At 37.4% G+C, this 20,460-nt stretch overlaps 1 protein-coding gene across 2 annotated transcripts in view; it reads right to left on the reverse strand.

Annotated features, from left to right (window-relative positions):
* CACNA1I (calcium voltage-gated channel subunit alpha1 I) overlaps nucleotides 1–20,460 on the reverse strand; it is a 297,225-nt gene that overhangs the window by 35,411 nt on the left and 241,354 nt on the right. For both annotated transcript variants that reach the window (XM_088141549.1, XM_088141550.1), the window contains 7 exons: nucleotides 19,100–19,223; nucleotides 16,847–16,915; nucleotides 15,747–15,931; nucleotides 10,010–10,136; nucleotides 8,604–8,729; nucleotides 6,977–7,066; nucleotides 176–368 (listed from right to left, as the gene is read on the reverse strand). In XM_088141549.1, the coding sequence (XP_087997675.1) occupies nucleotides 176–368; nucleotides 6,977–7,066; nucleotides 8,604–8,729; nucleotides 10,010–10,136; nucleotides 15,747–15,931; nucleotides 16,847–16,915; nucleotides 19,100–19,223 (914 nt within the window). The remainder of the gene's footprint in view (nucleotides 1–175; nucleotides 369–6,976; nucleotides 7,067–8,603; nucleotides 8,730–10,009; nucleotides 10,137–15,746; nucleotides 15,932–16,846; nucleotides 16,916–19,099; nucleotides 19,224–20,460) is intronic.

Consider the following 20,460-nt stretch of genomic DNA (forward strand, 5'->3'; position numbering starts at 1 on the left):
CCTTGAGATGAAGAAAGGAAAAGCTCAATAAAATGTTTGGCAGTGAATTCCCATCAAATGGTAAGCAGTTCTAATACATGCACATATACACCGAGTTTATAAACAGAAATGAAATAAGATTTTTCTCAGGAAACCTTGGCCTACGAACCAACAAAACACTTAGGTTGTTCCTTACTCCTACGCTTCTTCTCCAGGCGCCTCAGGCGCTTTTCCTCCCGCCTCCGGGCCTCTTCGGCTTCTTGGTGTTGCCGACACTTGTGGAAATTCTCCACCACCACCCCTACAAACATGTTGAGCACGAAGAAGCTGACGATGAGTAAGAAAGAAATGAAGTAAAGAAGCATCCAAGGGTTGTTGTTGGTCACTGGCTGGAATGTAAATAAAAAAAGTAAAACAAACGACTGAGTTTAACAAGGTTGACATTATAAAAAGAATCATAACAGGGTGGTGCTTTGTTGTTGAGAATCAAGAATTCTGGAAAATAAACGAGTTAATTAGAATGCATGTTTCCATGGAATGCTTTGCAATCTCCACAGAACTACTGTTAGCCATTAGAAATAAATTATGTAAGTCTTCATCAATGTGGCATCATTCAGATGTGGGGTGACAACTGCTGGCCATAGTGGCTGAGAATGAACTCCAAAATCTAACTTGGAGAAAGGCAAACCATTTCTGTAATTGTTGCCAAGAAAACTGTATAGATATAGCTGAAATATTTATATAAGTTTGAGTGTCAGATGATGAGACCTTTATGTCAAAAGGCTCTCCTTTACTTAGAAAAAGGCTGAACATTCATGTGTAGATATGATGACGTGACCAAATGAAAGCTGAAAGGAGGTCTGACCATTGATGGTGCCTGTACTGCACAAGTAGTTCACCATTTCATGAGGACATATAGATAGTCCTTGTTTAACATCCACTTGTTCAGTGACCATTCAAAGGTATGACAGCACTGAATGAGGTATACTTACGACAGCTCCTTGTACTTGTGGCCATCGCAGCATCCCTGTGGTCATGAGATCACAATTTGGGTGCTTGGTGACTGGCTCTCAATTATGACATTGCAGTGTCCTGTGGTCATGTGATCACCATTTGCAACCTTCACTGCTGGCTTCTGACAAGCAAAGTCAATGGGGAAGCTGGCAGGAGGTCTGAAATGGTGATTACGTGACGGGATGTTGCAGCTATGTGGGATTCACCTAACAATGGCAACTGGGACTGCTGGAACTGCTGTCATAAGTCAGCATAGTCACGTGATGGTGCGCCTTACAACTACGTCACTTAGCAACAGAGTTCCCAGTCCCAATTACCATCGGTAAGCAAGGACTACCTGTATACAGTTGGAACATGGAATGTGAGATGCATGAATCAAGGACAATGTGAAATCATCAAAGTGGGAATAGTATACCAGACAGGATGTTTGAATAGGCCACTTTAAATCACTGATTGCACAATACAGACAGTCCCCTACTTACGAACAGGTTACATTCCAAGAGGCTGTTTGTAAGTCCATTTTATTTGTAAGTACAACCAAGTAAAAAGTAAAAAAAAAAGAGGAGGCAGGAGGCAGGGCAGCAGTGTGGGCAGAGGAGCCCTATATTCTGCTGCCAATGGGTTGCCAGGTGAGGCAGGAGTGGGGGTGGTAGCGGAGGAGAGGGGAGCAAAGGACGAGCCAGTGGGGCACAGCATGCTCCATTGCCAGGGGAGGCAGGAGACCTCCACCCCCTCTCCCCTGTCCCCTGCAAAGACTCCCTCTCCTGCCTCCCCTGGCCATGGAGTGCACTGCATAAACTAACCTTTTCTGGGAACTCCAACTTCAGTGCAAACCTCCAAAGCAAATGGAAGGTGGGAGAAGGTGGGAAAGGATTAGTTTGCGCCACGCTGTAAACTAACCCTTTCCTGCCTTCTCCTGACTTCCAGTTCCAACTTCCAACCCGACTTCCAGTTCTGACTTCCGGATCCATCTTGTTCATATCAGTGAAAGTTCACAACATGAATGTTCACAAGTAGGGAACTGTCTGTATACTATTCAGAGAGAGGGAAAGGAAGACATCCCTAAGTATGTGCTTGGCTATAACCAAATGACACTAAGGAATTCTATAGCAAATTGCAAAAGATGCCAAATGCAACATCAAGAAAACTATAACACTACTAATAGATACTTGGAATGCAAAAGTTGGAGAAACAAAGAAACCTGAAATTACAGAAAAAACTGAACTGGGCAAGTGCAATATGAAGGGGATAGGTAAATAGAATTTTGTGATGACAATTCTTTGTTTACTGCTAACACCTGCTTCAAGCAACATAAACACAGACTTTATGCATGGATGTTACCAGATGGACAATACTGGAGTCAAGTCAACTGAAATCAGTAGGAAATGTAAGATGGAAAAGCACGATCCAATCAACAAGGACATTTCCAGATGCAGATTGTGTAACAGACCATGAATTACTGGTATAAAATATATGGATTAAATTTAGAAAATCAAAGGGAATAGATTGCCAGCAAAATTTGACCAGAAGGACATACAATCAGAATAAAGGATCAATATAAATAACAGATTCAGTATTCTAAATTATGTGAAAGAGAATCTGAGCATAAAGTATTATCTCTCTGGAAAGAGATGACAAATATCTTGGAAACAGTAGTGGAAATAATTTCTAAATTTTCCAAAGGAAAAAGAATGAGCTATTGTAATAGCCAGTTGGGAGATCTAGTTTGGTTAGTGGTTAAGGCACCAGGCTAGAAACTGCGAGACTGTGAATTCTAGTCCTGCCTTAGGTACAAAGCCAGCTGGATAACCTTGGGCTAGTCATTCTTCCTCAATCCTAGGAAGCAGGCAATGGGAAACCACTTCTGAAATCTTGCCAAGAAAACTGCAGGGACTTGTCCAGGCAGTCCCCAGAAGTCAACACTGACTCCAAGGCACAAAATAAATATTGGAATAGTCAAAGATGGAAGATGGAAGCAACAAAAATGTTGTACAACAACTAAACCCAGCTTTTCAGTATCAAGCAAGAAACTAAGTAAATCAAGAATGTCAACAAACAAAAGAAAATTGAGATATTTTAAGATCAGGAAAATGTAAGAATACTCAAGATAATCACAGAAGAGATGATTGGAGAGATATTAAATTAAAGAAAGATGAACAGACTATTCTGAAATCCTTTACAAATGAGATTACAGTATAAAAGGTCATCTGGAGGTTGAGTCATGGCAATTGGACTTCTTTTCTTTTAGCTTAGAGATGTTTTGCTACTTGTCCAAGCAGCTTCTTCAGTCCGGACTTCAGTCAGGGCTGAAGAAGCTGCTTGGACAAGTAGTGAAACGTCTCTAACTTAAAAGAAAAGAAGTCCAGTTGCCATGACTCAATCTCCAGACAATTCCACCTGGATGACTGAGAATCTTCATAAACAGTATAGAAGGTCAAAAACATCTACAAAGGGAGAATGTTTCAGAAACCAACTCTACCAAAAAGTGAGATACAAGAGTTGATAAACCATGGTCAATAAGGAGAGCTCCAGACACAGATAAAATATCCCCTGAATACTCCTCTCTGAAGGAGAAGAGATAGTTAAAGTGCTTCCAACTCTATAGCAACACATACTGCATGGCCTACAGACTGGAAAGGCTGCATGGTCTACAGATTAGAAAATATTGGTGTATATACATACCAACATAGGAAAATGCAAAAGAATGTGCAGATTACTGAATGAACTAATCCCTCAGGGAAGCATACTTATGTTCAATACCTTAGTAGAAGAACAGAGCCAAGCATGGAGAGCAAAATGTCAAATAGAGGTAAGTTTCAAAAAAGGCAAAAGGACACAAGATTAGATACAGAACATAAGATAGATAATGGTGAGAACAAGAGAATGTAAGGTTTGGCTTTGCTTTATTAACTGCAGCAAGGCTTTTAGTTTTGTAGATCATACTAGAATATGGAATATTAACAATGAAGCTGGACAGGATGCTGGAGAAATAAAGAGGGGTTTCACTTTAGGGAGGAAGGCAATGACAAATTAATACAAGTTCCAGGATATTTCTGGACATTGAGAAAAAGCAACAGAAACAAAACAGATGCTTTCAAATAATGGATCTGGAGATAGTTACTAAGAATACCACAGACTACAGGAAGAACCAATCAATCCTAGATCTAATAAAAACAGATTGTTTACTTGATGCGATTGTCAGCAAGTAGAAACAATATACAGTACATGGCCAAGCGATGCAAGCAGATGATGGAGTAGAATAAACAATCATGTTTGGGAAGGCTGATGAAGTGGGAGGAAAATACAATGGATCAAGTTGATGTAAGGGATAAAAGAAATTACAGGGCTATCCTTGAAAGAGCCATAAGTTATTATTAGAGACCAGCTGAGATATAATTACTCCAACTGTTTTTACTCTTCTCATTCAATTATAAAAACTGTTTTAAATAGATTTTTAAAATCAAGTCAGATTTAGAGCTGTTTCATAAGATGATTTTGCACAAATTTTCAACTACTGTGATTTTTCTACAAATCTGCGAACTTTTTGAAGAATGTTTCTAAACTCTTTAACATGGAGTTTGATCAGAATATAAAAGAGTATATTTCAATATTTTGTTGACTTGGTGGAGCAAGCTGGGTAGCTGGAAAAAGGAATTGTTTGTTTCTTTGTTAAATTTATATAGCTGTAAAAAAAACATAGGTGGGAGAGTACCATTCATTTTCATAAAAGTACAATCACTTAGCAGGCTCTCCACTAATGTCACCGGATCCCCAGAAAAGAGAGCAAAGCCACATCTTCAGGCTCTTCTGGAAGGCCAACAAGGTCAGGGCCAATTTCCCCTTGGGGGGAAGATGTTCCAAAGGGTGGATGCTGCGGCAGAAAAGGCTTTCCTCCTGGCTCCTGCCAGATGACATTGGTTTGTGGATGGGACCTGTAACATGCCCTTTCTGCCAGACCTGATGGGATGGGGTAGATGTGACTGGGGAGAGGCAGTCCCTGGTTATTGTTGTTAAGTGAATCATCATGGGTCATTAAGTGAGGACCTCACATGATTGCGACTTCTGACTTCCTGCTGGCTTCCCCATTGACTTTGCTTGTGGGAAGCTGGCAGGGAAGGTTGCAAATTGCAATCACATAACTGCGAGATGCTGCAATGGTCAGAAATCTGGGCCAATTGCCGAGTGCCTGAATCATAATCACATGACCGCAGGGGTGCTGTGATGGCCAGAACTTTGAGGACCAGTCCTAAGTATCACTCATTCAGCACCTTCCCAAGTCTGAACCATCACTGAATAAGTGGTTGTTAAATGAGGACCACCTGTATACTTTTGTTAATGCGTGTAGCTTAGGATTGCTGCTCTTCATTTGTTTATCTATTACAAATGTTTCTATGGCTCTTCAATCATATGATTCTAAGTCGCTTATAGCGTAACATAAAATACATCCAGTATAATATAATAGATAAATCATTATCAAAACGATTAGACATACCAATAGTAATATTATTAACATTGGCTTAATATAATTATAATAATATAATAATTAAATAATTTGCTTTGGGGATCTGCATCACACTGTTAGCTCATGTTCAACTTGTGATCCACCAAGAGCAGGGTTTTTTTTATTTTATTTTATTTATATTTCAAATTTAGATACCAACCATCTCACGAAAAAGTGACTCTGGGCGATTCACAATAAAACAACAATAAATATTAATTAAAATACAATATAAAATACAGTAAAAATAAAGCCAGACACATATGCAGATAATTCCTGTGGCCACAGTTCCTGTGGCCTTTGATTTTTCCTACCCAAATTAAGGACCTAGCATTTGTCCCTGTTCTTGCTGGTTTCTGCCCACTGTTCCAGCTTGTTAAAATCCTCCAAAACCTTGAAAAATCTCCTACATCTTTGTGTCATCAGCAGATTTGATAATTGTATTTTCTAAACTCTCATCTAGCTCACATGGAACAAAATAGGTCCCTGCATTATATCACTTGACACACTTCCTTCCAGCTTGATCAGGAGCTGTTGATATGCTCTCATTGGGTGCAAGTGTTCAACCAGACCTGCATCCATCTAATGGTAGTATGTCTAAGTATCTTCCCTCTAACAAAATAATGAGTAAACAGTTACATATTTTTTGCATATCATTAAACAAATTAATGTGGAACAAATTAATCTTCAGACTGGAAAGTCTTTAAATGTACACAGAAATTTCTTTTTTGTTAAACATATAGCTTTTCCAAATGCAGTACAGGACTTCATATTTGTATATTCCCCTATGTAAATAAACATTTGTTTATTTATAAATGTAAATAAACATCCTTATAACTATTTGGAGGTTGCACTAGTAAATGGTTCTTTCAAAAGGCCTGTCAGAAATAAAGCCATGTTGCTTTGTGAAGAGAACAAACAGAATCACAGTGTGGGTATCATAGATCATCAAAGCTGTCTGGCCCTATGCAGCCACCATCTGTATTAGGAAGTGACCTCCTGTTATTAAACTGAACAGGAAAAGCATTAGATTGTAGCTGTCAGTCATGAGAACTTTCTTAGGATGGAAACCACCGCCAGTGAGTAGACGTCAGAAGGTCATGCCATGTGCCCTCAAAACATATGCCACAACTGTAAGACCAGTAGGAGATAAAGCAATGGTCGCCTCACATTTTTAACAAACAGATAAAGATAGGAGCATTAGACATTTCATTCTTGCTAGTTACCTGAAAGATACTCTGCTTCTGGTATGAGAGTAGCATCTACAGCAAATTAGAAAAGTGATGCCAAAATGGGAAAATGGGAAGGACCAACATACTGATATACCTACAGGACATATATGTGTATGTCCATGTGATTGTCTGTCTGTCTGTCTGTCTGTCTATGAATCATCTTGGTATGGGGATAAAGAGTAGCTCATCCAGCCTGCTTAACAATCCAGTTCAAAACAATATGAATGATAAATCTGTGAGGTAACTTCTCTACCTGCTGATCAACTGCCACGGCATCCAGTCCATTGTACATAATATTGACCCAGCCATCTTTGGAAGCCAGAACAAAGAGTGACATCAATGCCTGAAATACATGAGATGCGTCACATAGTTTTATGTGCATTTATTTGCATTTTTAAAAAATAAAAATTACCTGTGAACTGTTTCTTCACCAACTGCCCCCCACACACATCCATTAAGAAAACATATAAAGGTGGTGGTGAATTCTGAGTTAATTTATTGTGTGTACAAACAGGGGAATAAATTAATCAGAAATATAAAGCATCCCACAAAACCTTCTGAGTTTATTCTTTCTAAGGTCCCTATATCCTAAACGTTTCCCTGAGCAACCATGTTCATTTCCTCAGCAATTCTTTTCTTGAAAAAGGTGTTTCCTAATATCTTATCTAAACCTCCAACCCTCAATGTCCTTCTCTATTACTCTTACACAGTTGTTTTCTCCTTACCTGATTGAATTTTTTCATATTTGAAAACTGCCAGCAGGTTTCTCAAGGTGGTGTAGTATAAATAATTAAAGAGAGTATACAAGATAAGTGAAGTGGCAGATCAGAGTCATGAGGATAAACTTCTGTGTATGCTTTAGCTTTTCTGCCTATACAATTCAGACCCTATGCAGAAGAGCAGCTGCACTGCATGGAGATCAGAGGTGATGCCTATTCCTATGAGCCCTACCAGATGCAGGGGAAACTACACATCTCCTCTGATGCTTTCGTACTATCACCTACAATCTGGTGATTGGAAATAGGAAAAAAGTTCCCCAGAGAACCGGCATTCATTTTGTGTTTGTTTTTCCCATGCATGAGACAGTGTCCCCTCCAAGCTTCCATTTCCCATCACAGAATGGGGAGAAACCCCCTGATTTCTTCTCTTTCCCAATGGGTTTGAGCAGCTACCAGGTTCTCTATCAGCAAGAGATCAATTGCTGACAGTACTTGGAAATTCAGGCCAGGGAACATGATATGTAGAAAGGCACAGCCACATTAAAGTGAATTTGGGATGATTTGGGCATAGAACAAATTATGGATGATAGAGCTTCATGATTCTGCTACATGAACAACTTGACAAACTTCTGAAAGGTATTTAAAATATGCTATATACTTCTTTTTTGATACATATATGTGTCCTATATAGTTTAGGCCTCATTTAAGACAAAGTTAGGCACTGTTACATGGCCACTAAATACAATATGAGAGCTATTGCATTCATTGTTGCTCTATTGTAGTGGGATTGCTGTTTTCAATTATTTTTGTTATATTGATTATCATATTGTATTTTGCCTAAGGAAAAATATGGCTGAAGGATTGTATGCAAATTAACATAGTAAACACCTACTTATATAAATAAATATTTTCTACTGAAACCAAAGACACACATAAGTGTTTAACAATGCCTGAGTTGTGCCCTTTGTCATTATGATTACCATCTTCTACCAAGCACATCCATCTTGTAACAACTGTAACAGGAACCCCTTCTGAAGATAACCTCAGCAAAATAATATCATGATTAGGAATTTGTGAATGGATCTAAAGCTTTGAAATTACAGCCCTGCCACCGATGAATCTTAAGTAGGTCTAAGATAATTTGGAGGATTCTATATTTACCTGGCCCAGATTGTCAAAGTTGTATTTGTGATGCACCCATTTGTAATTGGCAGCCATGCAGTCAGACCTATTTGTGATATTTCGGATATCAACACCCAGGCAATGGTAGAATTTTCCTTTGAAAAGCTATAAGAAAAAGGGATTTTTGTCAGACTTTGCCAGAATAAAGAGACAAGAGATTGGTGCTGTATTTTTTGAACTGGATTCCGTTCATTTTTTTACATTTGTTTGGAGTATTACAGGTGGGAATGGAAGAGGAAGGCCTCTAAAAGGGAAACTGCTTCTATTCTCAACCCTAATTCCCAAAAATAGTCTGAAATCCACCACAGAACAGGGATTTGGGGATGTCTTTGGGAGTTGTAAAATTGAGGATGGGAGCAGAGCCCTCCCATTCCCATCTTTACCAGATAACCACAAAATAAAAGACCAAAACAAATTGGTTGGACACCTTTCAGTACCAGGACGCTAAACTGAAGCATCTGCCCACCCTATGAAGAGCCATAAAAACTATGTTTTAGCAAGAGCATCTGTTTCCCACACTTCTTATAAATTGTGAAGCTGTCCCTCTTTGAAATAGGCAATACAGAGACTATGTAGTATTTTTACATAAAGATAGAAGCACTACTAACAGTAGACTAGAATAAAGAGAATGACATTTCTTTTTATCTCCAAATAGCTGAAGTGGGATTTTGTGCTTGAAATATGGGGGAGTGTCAGAGAAATAAGAATGAAGCTTTTTTTTTTTTTTTTAAAAAGATAAATAATTGGTTGTCTTAAGGCATCTCATCTCTGTCCAGAAATCAGCATATCATTCCAGCATTGTTTCCTATGATCCAAATACATCTTACTGTGGCTCAAAATCCAGACCATCATAGCTTGTTATTTTGAAATCTGCCCTTTCTTTGTAGCGCATGGGAAATAGATCAAGAAGTATAACCATTAACATGATGGACCCAGTTGATTTCCAAGATATTTCTTTGTCTTCCTTTTTTGGGGCATATTATTCTCCAGCCACTATTAGAGATCTGTCTTTGTATTAAGACACAAAGAAAGTACTCTATAATGATGGTGCTGCAATGACAGAGAGAAGCTTACTGCACCTCTTTGGACATACATCTACCTACTTTGATCTATTATTATAAATGGGAAATTGGACATGTCGACCACTAAGAAATGTTAGGTTGGGGAAACATGGGTAGGGCCATCTTTTGTTGACAGCCCAGAAATGGAACTCTATCCCTAAGAAGGCCAAAGCTGAGAACTGGGAGAGTTGGAATCCCAACACATCTAAAGGGCACCAGGTTGAGGAAAGTTGTTTTAAACCATACTTTTCAAAAGTGTTTGAAACTGTAAATCAAAACAAACATATATGCCTACAGTACTTTTGTGTACAGTAGATACCATACCTGCACTCCAAGAATTCCAAAGATTATAAAGAAAGCACAGCAGATGAGGACGATATTTCCAATAGGCTTGAGTGATGAAATGAGAGTTTCAACCACCAGCTTCAGGCCTGGAGCGCGGCTGATGACCCTGAAACAGGAGCACTGTGAGAGGAGGCTATAGGAGAGATCCTAATGCTTCACTTTCTATGCAAAGTGTCATACCAAAAGAGTTTGGCTTGCAGCTCTGCAAGATGGTTGGCTTGGGAGATCTCTCCTCAACTCCTCAGACCCCAAGTTAAATTTTAAGCAACTCATCAGATAATAAACCTCTCTCAAAAGTAGAAAAAAGAACTAAGGAAAGAAAAGGGTTTTAACTTCTACAAAGGAAATTACTTTTAAAAGCTGTTTTTCTCTAAGGGCTAATCTGTATGGCCAGGCTGTCTACTGTCTATATTGATCAGCAACCATTTTTGAGGGGTAGGAATGGATGACATTGCTCTGTACACCCAATGGAAATATGACCTCTGGGTGCATTTTCCTAGTCCACTATCCAAGTACAGGTAATCCTCGGGTTACGACCATTCATTCAGTGACTGTTCAAAGTTACAACGGTGCTGAGGAAGGGGGACTTACAATGGGTCCTCAGAGTTCCAGTTGTCATAGCATCCCTCAGTCATCTGATCATGATTTCTGACGTTCCCTGCCAACTTCCCACAAGCAAAGGAAGTCAGAAATTGCAATCAGGTGAGGTCCTTGCTTAAGTAAGGCAACCGGGACTGCTGGAATTGATGTCGCTAAGCAACATAGTCATGTGACATTGTGCTTTACAACCATGTCACTTAGTGACTGAGTTCCCAGTCCCAATTGCCATTGTAAGCCGAGGACTACCTTAGTGTTTTCCTGCTTCTGGTGTCTCAAAGCATTGCTGTTTGGTTTGCCTGCTGCACTCTACTTTTTGTAGGCCAACCCTGCACTTTGGCTACTTTGCAGAGGCAGGAATGCCAGCTCACCATGCTTTTCCTGAACAACAGTTGCTGCTGGGTATGTTACAAAAGGTCTTCTTACTCATGTAATGGGTATAATGCTTGTCTTAGATGCTGAACATTTCTGGTTTGAAACTTGGCAGGAATGTTGTTTTTTAAATTGCTATTCTTTTACCCCTGAGCGACCTATTTTTTTTTTTCTGGGCTGTATTTCTTTTTTAATTAGTCCACTGATGCACTATTTCATCATTTTGCCACTTATTTGAGTCACTCCATGGTTGAAAGGTTATAAATAGACCAGTAAGATAGTCCCCGGGTTAAGGATGCCCAGTTTATAGACAACCCATAGTTAAGAACTGAGCTTATTGTAGCAAAATTCGAGTTAAATACACAATGATTCGAGTTAAATACACAATGGTTCGAGTTAATTATACAATACTATTTATACAGTATTATACAATAATACTGTTCTGTCTTACATACAAATTTGACTTAAGGACAGCCCTTGGGAATGGAACTTGTTCTTAAACTGGGGACTACCTATACTAACAAAACAATCAGCTTTGATTACTTTGAAGACAGAAGATAATATATGTAGTTCTGTGTTAAACTGTTGGGTTCTTGATGTTCTCTAAGCTTGGCGGTTTTCCTGCAGACATTTTGTTATCAGGCTAGGTAAAATCATCAGTGTACGGGAGAGTGAAGTTTGCTGGTCGTTCATATAACCACAACCCAGCCAAGATTAGGAGGGCAAGCTGCTACATATAAACAACCAGCAAATTTCACTCTCTCATCCACTGATGATATTAACTAGGCTGGTAATGAAATGTCTGTAGGAAAATAACCAAGTCAGTGAACACTATGAACCCAATGAGAATAATGTTTGGTATTTGAAGTCTCCTAATAGAGGTGAACAAAATTCAAACCTCCATCTTCATGGTCAAAAGAGGTAGGATGGCAGCACTACAATCCAAGCCTAACCCTACTGTACTTACATGTATGAGGCTTGGATCATGATGCCATCTTGCCTGTATTGACCCCTGTTGTGGATGCTGATGGGTCAATCTTCAGAAAGAAAGCAGAGATCATAGATACATTTTTAAAATTGCTTGTGTCTGTATAGCAACCTAAAATAACATGCCATGATAAGATAGAATATTTCTTTCAAACATCATGCTAACACTTCTGTGACAAGAACATAACTCAGATTCAGAGGGGGAAAATAAAGAAATAATAAAAATAAGTAAAGATAGGCAAGAGTCCTGGAAAAAAAATGCACCACCAATGCATTTTTAAAGCTTTCAGGGAAGAACTCCCACAACCCCCATATGTGAAAATATTGTTTAGCTTCATCTTGAATAGAGGCAGTATTCTTAATGCATCAAAAAAATTGAGAATAATAGTTGTCCTTAGACACAATACAGATTTAAGAGATGTAGTCAGAATCGTGGTTGGATGCAAAAACCCTATCGACTCTAATGTTAAGAAGAATCAAAGTCTTCATCACAATTGTATACATTCAGATATACAGAAATCATGCCAAAAATGTAGAAGTCCATTTTTATAACGAAAGGATTCAGAACAATTTATTTCTTCAGTCACAAGAAAATGCCTGTGTTATTGCTCACACTGGATGTTTTTAAAATACTTGATTCTTTAAACTGCTGTTCCTTACACCAGCTGTTATGATTAACATTCTTAATTAAATATATGCAGAAGCAACAACTATAATTTATACAAATGATGTTAAGTCAGAAGAGCTTGATTTAGTTAGAGGCATAAGGCAGGGTAGCCTTTCTTCCCTTCACTATCTGCTATTGTAATTGCAATTGAATTAGTGGATTAAAAATTATATGAACTTGTGAAAGTCTAAAGTTAATATTTGGGGGCAGCAATAAAAATGACAATACTCTCTAAATCACTATCTTTATTTCAAATGCTGCTGGGCGGACTTCCAAACACTTCATGTAATAAAGTGTCAAAAGTTAATCAATGAGTTTATTCATAATAATAAAACATCCAGGTGTTCAAAAAAATCATATTTAAATATATTTAAAGAGAATCCACAAGTTTCATGCAACTTCCTTTGGAAATATATTTTTACCAAGCGATTCTCCCCACCCTCAATCAAAGTGAATGATAATTAAATATATTCACAACCGTTTTTATTTGAATACTCTACAGGGTTAATCCTTTAAAGGAAAAATACTAGTTCTCCTTATGTCAATATTTATAGACATTTGTAGAACACCCTTTTTTCAGTGATCCAAACATAACACTTTTATTCAGTATGAAAACAAACTGCGATTTATAGAACTAAAGATTTGTTTTAGAACAAAACTCTTTCCATTCCAAAAGAGAATGATCAGCTGAAGGATAGCATCAAGCAAAACAGATGCCTTTGCCCAGAACAGCAATCAAGATAAAATTTGTAAAATTTGAAAAAAATCAGTGCACTGATTATTTTTGAGGCTCTTTGTGTTTAGTCTTCATGAGAATTTGCATAACAGATATTATTCATACTGTTCAAACTTTACATTCACCTTGGGAGAACCTGTGGTCTCATGCCATTTATAAATAAAAATTTGTAACTATGAAAGGACATGCAATCAAATTATTTATAAATCATATCACATACCAGTAAAAAGTCATCATATAATTCTATCATCTCATCCTATATTGGAGAGGGTTGTAGCAAAAGTGCTTTGCATTTACATTTGTAGCTTACATTACCTTAAAACAAATGTAACCTCGAAATATCTCAGGGAATTGACACACAATTGTTACTATTGATGGACTTAACAATTCAGTAGCATACAATGACTTGATATGTTTTATGTTAGCATATGTGTGTATAGAAACTGAAAATGTTGAAAGTCTGTAGTGGATTTTAGAGACTGGAATCGGACTAAGAGAATATGGCACAAAGCATTAATAGGACATGGACATGGAGAGCCCAAATAAGCAAGCTAAAAATATTAAACAAATCAGGATTTTTTTCTTCCAGTATTTAAATAAAGCAATATTTTACCAGTATGCAAATAAAGTTTCATCACTTTGTCAACTTTCCGAGCAATATTTTGTAAAAACTGCATCTGAAGTATTTCTGGACTAGTTTTGAACATAGATTTTGATGATCAACAAGGAATGTTCTTTCCTTGACCAATGATCTCATATATATTTATTTTACATAAATAAAAAATATTGGCTGCATAGAAGAACACTGGTGTGTTTGTTTATTTACACAATTATAGAAATACTATTCTGTAAGTAAACAGATATATCACAGTTATTTTATAAAGACAGTTTATATTACTTATATTTCAATACTTTAAGTAAACAAAGCTGAATGCCAAGTATGTATACACACATATGCATACTTACACATTTGTAATCAAAGTCTCTGCAACCTACTAAATTTATAACAAGGGATATCATTTCTTTTGTCTCTTTCCTAAAGCAATACTTCTCTTTCTTTGCTTCACAGACATAGGGAGGATTGAAAGTGCATAGGACAGTTACATGTAGTTGCTATTATATTCATGCAGGACCTTTGCCAATCAGTGAAATAACCCTTACTGACTTAATACCACATTACTGAGGTTCAGGCTCCCATGATGCACTGGTACTGAGTGGCATTGCAAGGCTGAGATGAGGAAAGCAGCTGCTTCACAAGTGATCTTAGTAAGCTTTCATTGCTCTGACCGTTCTGTAACGTCAAGGTCTGGAAGTATGGCCTTGGGAGGGGTGTCTGCAGAATGTGGTGAAGAGTCAAGATTTCAGCCATGATGGTGTGTTCGAAACTCCATGACACATTTAAAAAATAAGCAGAGCTTCAATTGTACCATTATGGCCCCCATCTTGACTTTTTGACTATACTCTGCTGGCAGCCCTGCCCATGAGTTAGATCAGCCTCCATTTTGTAGTCATTTTCAGCACAAAACCACTTATTTTTGCAGCACATTTTTCACTTTTTGCTTTTAAAAGACCTAGAGTAGGCATGTTAGCTGAGGCTTAATGTACCTGTTTTGTATCCTTGTTTAGCTCAAAGTTGCAAAAAGGTCTGCATTTTGGTTTGGTCTGCAATACCATCAATATTTCATCCGACATACTCTGAGACCTTTAAATACAAGGGGGAAGAAATGGAGTGCTTTTCCTGGCCAGAAAACAAATTGTCCATCCCTGCAACAATACTTCTAGAATGTTGTGTTTTCTTCTTGCATATGCTCTAAGCAACTTTTAAAATATCTAGGCAAGTGTGCTTCATTTGGTAGTTTCCCACATTGCTCAAGTCTTCTGCTTCCTTCCTCATCTGTCATTCTCCTTCTCCTCTTTCTTTCCCTATCTCTCTTCACATCCAGGTTCCAATCCTGGAATAAGCATTTGAATCTTGCCTTAATTTCAGATAGTGACTGTTTTTTTTTTCATTGCCCTTATACCTAGTCAACCTTGGTTGCTCTAAAAAGTTGAAGCAGGGTCAAACCTGACTAGTATGGGGATGGGGATTACCAGGAAATCTGTAGACTAGATTAGGAGTTGAAGCAAACATCCCTGAAGGCAGCAATGGTAACTCACTTCTGTATAGTTGCCAAGAAACCACGTGGATGTCCATGTCCATGTCTATGGAAGCACTAGGAGCTGAGCTTGATTTGAGAGAGGCTTTACCTTACCAAATTCTTTTATTTGGCCAAGCACAAGAGACGGCACAAAAGGTATTTTTGAAATTTCCAAAGCAGGATTATTACGCGGATGAGGTCTAGTTTCCTGGATCTTACCTGAGGGGGCGTAAAGTGCGCAGCAGTCGGAGGACTCGTAGCACTCCCAGGATTTTGGCTCCTCCAGCAGAAGCTACTGAAACCACGATATCAATAATGGATACAAACACCAAAAAGCCATCCAAGATATTCCAGCTACTGCGTAGGTAGGCCTGTTCTCCAAAATACAGACCAAGAGAGACTACCTAGAGAAGATTAAGGAATATATGAGCATGAGAAATGAAACCATGAAACAATAAAGCTAAGTCACATCTCTAGTGATGTACACTTCTGATTCCTCAAGGATGGATTCACTGGGTCATAGAATCCACTATAATAAGGATGGGCAAGGAATTAATGTAAACACAATAGCCAACTGTGTGAACATGCTGTTCATCTCTTTCCACAGAATAAATTTTGAGGAAAAGAGGAATTAAAATTGGAAGCCTTGACCAGTTCCTTCAAGAAATATCTTCTATAAAACTATTACCAACTTTAAGATGCTGATGACCTCTACTCCCTCTTATTGTACACATCCTTTCTCCTCATAAGGACGATTATACATTTTAGATAAGTAAGAGTAGATATGAAAAGGTTTACAGATTCAGTCTTTGGGAGGAAATTGAAAAAAGAGGCTCCAAAGCCATGCTGAACATTTATTAATTTTTATTTTTGCACTGAAATGGGTCTTGTCTTTTCCAAAGAGGAATGAATAATTTGGGAACCGGGGGGTGGGGGGGGGGGAACATCATTGAAATGTGGAAGCTTTTAACTTCTTTCTTTTCCTTCCAAAGATCTGGCTTTTTTTCCTGCCTAGGGCTTCTTTCTAAATTAATTCTAGCTAATTGGAAATCATGTAGTGAACCTGATGATGTGATAATGTTACACAACTCCTAAATAAATCTGTCCATCTGTTGAAATCACTGAGTGCAAACAAAGCCAATTCATAATGAAAGCAATCCTTTCTCAACAGAGAGTATTTTCTTCCTTTCCACAGCACTGAGAAATTCTGTGACACCATCCAGTGAAAATAGTTGTGAAAATGGCACTCCTTTTCAACTGAGGTGAAAAGGATTAGTTGAGCCAGCACAGCAAGAATGACTTGGCAGTGGATAACTTACCTTCAGTGTCATCTCAGCAACAAAGATTGCTGTGAAGATGTAATTGGATACCGTGAGGAAGATTCTCTCCTAGAACAACCAAAGGCAGCCTCAAAATACATATAATAAGTATCTTTCCATTTGAATTATTACTACAGGCTTGGGAAATGGTACTAACATTAAAATTAAGAATGAGCTATGATTGAAAATATCGTTTATTTGGGGATGTTGCCCAAAAAGCATCTCCCAATCCAGTACTTCAAAGAATTTGCTTTCTCCTCTCCCAGATGAATCATATGATTCAGTTCATTTTAGGCAGAAATGTATTTGAATCAACCAATGACTATGGTTTTTTTTCTTTCTTATAGACACAAATGGCTTTAAAAATGCAAATACAATTGGTGTGGAGAGAAGCAAACTTCTGAATAGCAGGACACAAATACATGGAAGTCCTCATCAATGCAAAATAAGGTTATTCCAGATCAGGATGTACTGATCATGGGAACGCATATATCAGTTTACAACTGCCCATTAACAAATGAATGTTCTTAAGATTGAAAACTCTTTAAGGACTTTTTGCTGAAAAGGGTTAAAAATGACCTGGCTGATTTTTGCTTTTGTTAATTAAAAAGGGTTGAATATGGGAAGAGGGGAAATATGTATGAAATTTTAAAGGGGGAGGAGAGAAAATGAGTTTGTAACTGATGTAAAGAAGTTGCTCAGAGGAGCTTTGCGTGAGACGGGTGGCTATATAAATGGGTCAAATAAATAAATAAATAAAAGATTGGAAGTTGCTTCTTTTTTCTCGTTTTCTCTTGTTCTTTTCTTGTTCCTTTTCTGCACTTTTTCTTTCATCTTTTTTTTTAACTGTGTTTTATATTTTTTCATCTTTTATTCATGTAAAAAAAATTCTATAAAAAATATAAAAAACAACAAATGAATCGCATCATCTGACTAATAGCAACTTCCTTGTTCCCAGGCAATGCCCTTTCCCATCATTTGCTACCTGCTCCATTTTTAACCAGAGATGCTAGAAACTGAACACGGAAACATGCAAAGTATATTTTACACCAATGAGCTATGGTTCCTCCCTTTTCATGTGAAACAGCTGCTATATATAATATTGGACTGTTTTCAATCCACCTAAATCCACCTAGTTGACATGTTTGCACAGAAATGAGATTCTGTGCTTGTTCTGGCAATCACTACATGCCCAAGGCTTATATATGGAAATTCAAAAGTTACATCTTAGGCATGAGAAAACCTCAAAGCTGTTATCCCAAATATACTTTTAAAGCTTACTCCAAAAATAACCAAATGATCATACATAATTTCTTCAACCCAAATATATAATTAATTATAATTGAAATAATAAATTTCCAACTTTGGATTTTTCTGCAATTATATGGAATGTTTATATACAGTATAAGAAAGATACTTAACTGTTTTACAAATAGGTAAAAAATATATTACTATATTCCAAATAGCTAGTCCAAATAGGTAACAAATGTGCCAGTTTGAAACTTGAGACAGGAAGAATTTTCTTTAAATAGATTAAATTGAAGACGCTCCCCAAGTCTAACTCCTTGGAAGATATTTATTATTATATAGGAAGTCTTCTTGTAATGTATTTTAATTCATATTTATTCTATTTTAATTCATATTTATTCTTTTTACTGTAAACCACCCAGAGTTGCTCTGCAATGAGATGGACAGTGACAAATTTGAAATATAAATAAATATATAAATAAATATAAATAAATAAATATGTTGCCAGGGGATATATTTAGGAATTATATGAAGGCATGTTTTTAAACTTCTGAAACTGAGCTCAATGATTTCTTTTTACTATTACTAACAGAAAGTAGAAACACCACTCTAACCATATACATTTTTTTCAACATCCTTTGCTTTTATTATCTGTATAATATATTATTACCCACTCTTGATCACACTAAGCAGGGATGCACAAAGGAGATGGGTCTTCCTCATCTTTAGATCCGTCTTTTGTGGGAGCCCAGTCACTATCCTACAGCCATCAAGCATGAACACAAGCAAGGATGGTCTTCTACCATTTAAATGTTATTTATATCCATATGATCTTTACTATCCTCTGAAATAAATGTCTCTGGATATTTCTGAACACCATAAAGTGAATCCTTAGAATTAAATCCAATTTCTGTACACAGTACTATTTACAGGCTGAAGAAAGCATTTATGAGATCCCAGGTCCTAAAGATGCAAATTTACTCATTATTATAGAAAGCTACTTACTGTGCTCCTTTGTTCAATCTCAGGTCTCTCCAAGGCGATAGTGATGCAGTTCAAGAAAATGAAGGCCAGGACGACATAATCAAATAGCTTATGAGCAATGATAGTTTGGCAGAGAATGCGAAACCTGGAAGACAGTTGGTTTAAAACTATGAAAGGTTATCTAGGAATATATGAACAGTGGACATATCATGGTCATAACAGGCTGCCAGCACTCTCCCACCCCATGCAACCCAGTTCACATTAACAAAATTTGGTGGTAAACCCACCACTTTTCAAATGCAGCCTCTTCAGACATTTTTTCATCCCCCAAAGGTACAAAACAAGCTTTGGGGAAGCTTAACACACCTATTTTATACCAAACAAGCTCCTCTTGGTGATATTACCCTGTCCTTGCACATGTCACTGCACCTTTTGATGGCCTAAAAAAATTCAGCCCCTGACCAGAAAAATCATAACTGGATTACAGGACACTTGGAAGATTTAAAAGAAGTAGGGAAAAGGTACTGCATAAACTTCAGTTGTTAATCAAAATTGAAAAATAGAAAGTGTTAGTGATAGCTATTTTCTCCCATTTTCTTGATGGCCCATAATTGATCAATCAACTCCCATTTTAAAAGCTAGAATAATTCCCTCTGTTTCTGTAGGCTTTGTATTGAAATGCAGAATGATTTGCTCAGGGCATGTTGTATAGTGGAGCCTGTATTTTTTCAAACGCAATTATTTGGCAACCACACGTTTATGAATACAGTTGTCTATAGTGTAATACACCAATGTATATTTTTGTAATTTGGGAGAAGTAGGAACATTTTTAAAGGTCATGCATGTTATAGAATTTGTGTTTACTACATAAGCACATGCTACAAGCCACAACACACTGCTGCAATTCTCCGTGAAGTGGGAGGTCATGCTGCTGTTGTTAAGTATGGCACATACATGCGTAACTGCTTAGTAAGGACAGAAATGCAGGCTTAAAAATAGATGCTGTGTGGTTATGCAGAAAAAACAAATTTCTTGCCTGCAAATACCTGTTACCCTGACAAAGATCAAAGGAGAAGGAGGGAGAAAATGTTGCAAAGTAGATTCTACAGCTTTAAATCATCTTTACTGGTAAGATTTCCAAAGTGCCTAAACCTAAATGCATATGATCTGAGACTATGCTGAAACTACAATCACAGGGAAAAAAATAAAAGAGCCAGAATAGTATGGGGAAAGTACAAAACCCTAAGTTAAAATAATATCAGGAGAATGGGACGATGATTTATGTTATATACCACATGGAGTTAAGATAAAATGCCAGTACAGCTTCTCCTGGAAAATATGGAAAACAAAATTCAATAGCAAGAGCAAAGGAAGGAGAAGAA

The sequence above is a fragment of the Python bivittatus genome, unplaced genomic scaffold (genome assembly GCF_059951505.1).
Source record: "Python bivittatus isolate LINGU-HERP-01145 unplaced genomic scaffold, Pbiv_v1 ctg000330_np1212, whole genome shotgun sequence".
Lineage (NCBI taxonomy): Eukaryota > Metazoa > Chordata > Lepidosauria > Squamata > Pythonidae > Python > Python bivittatus.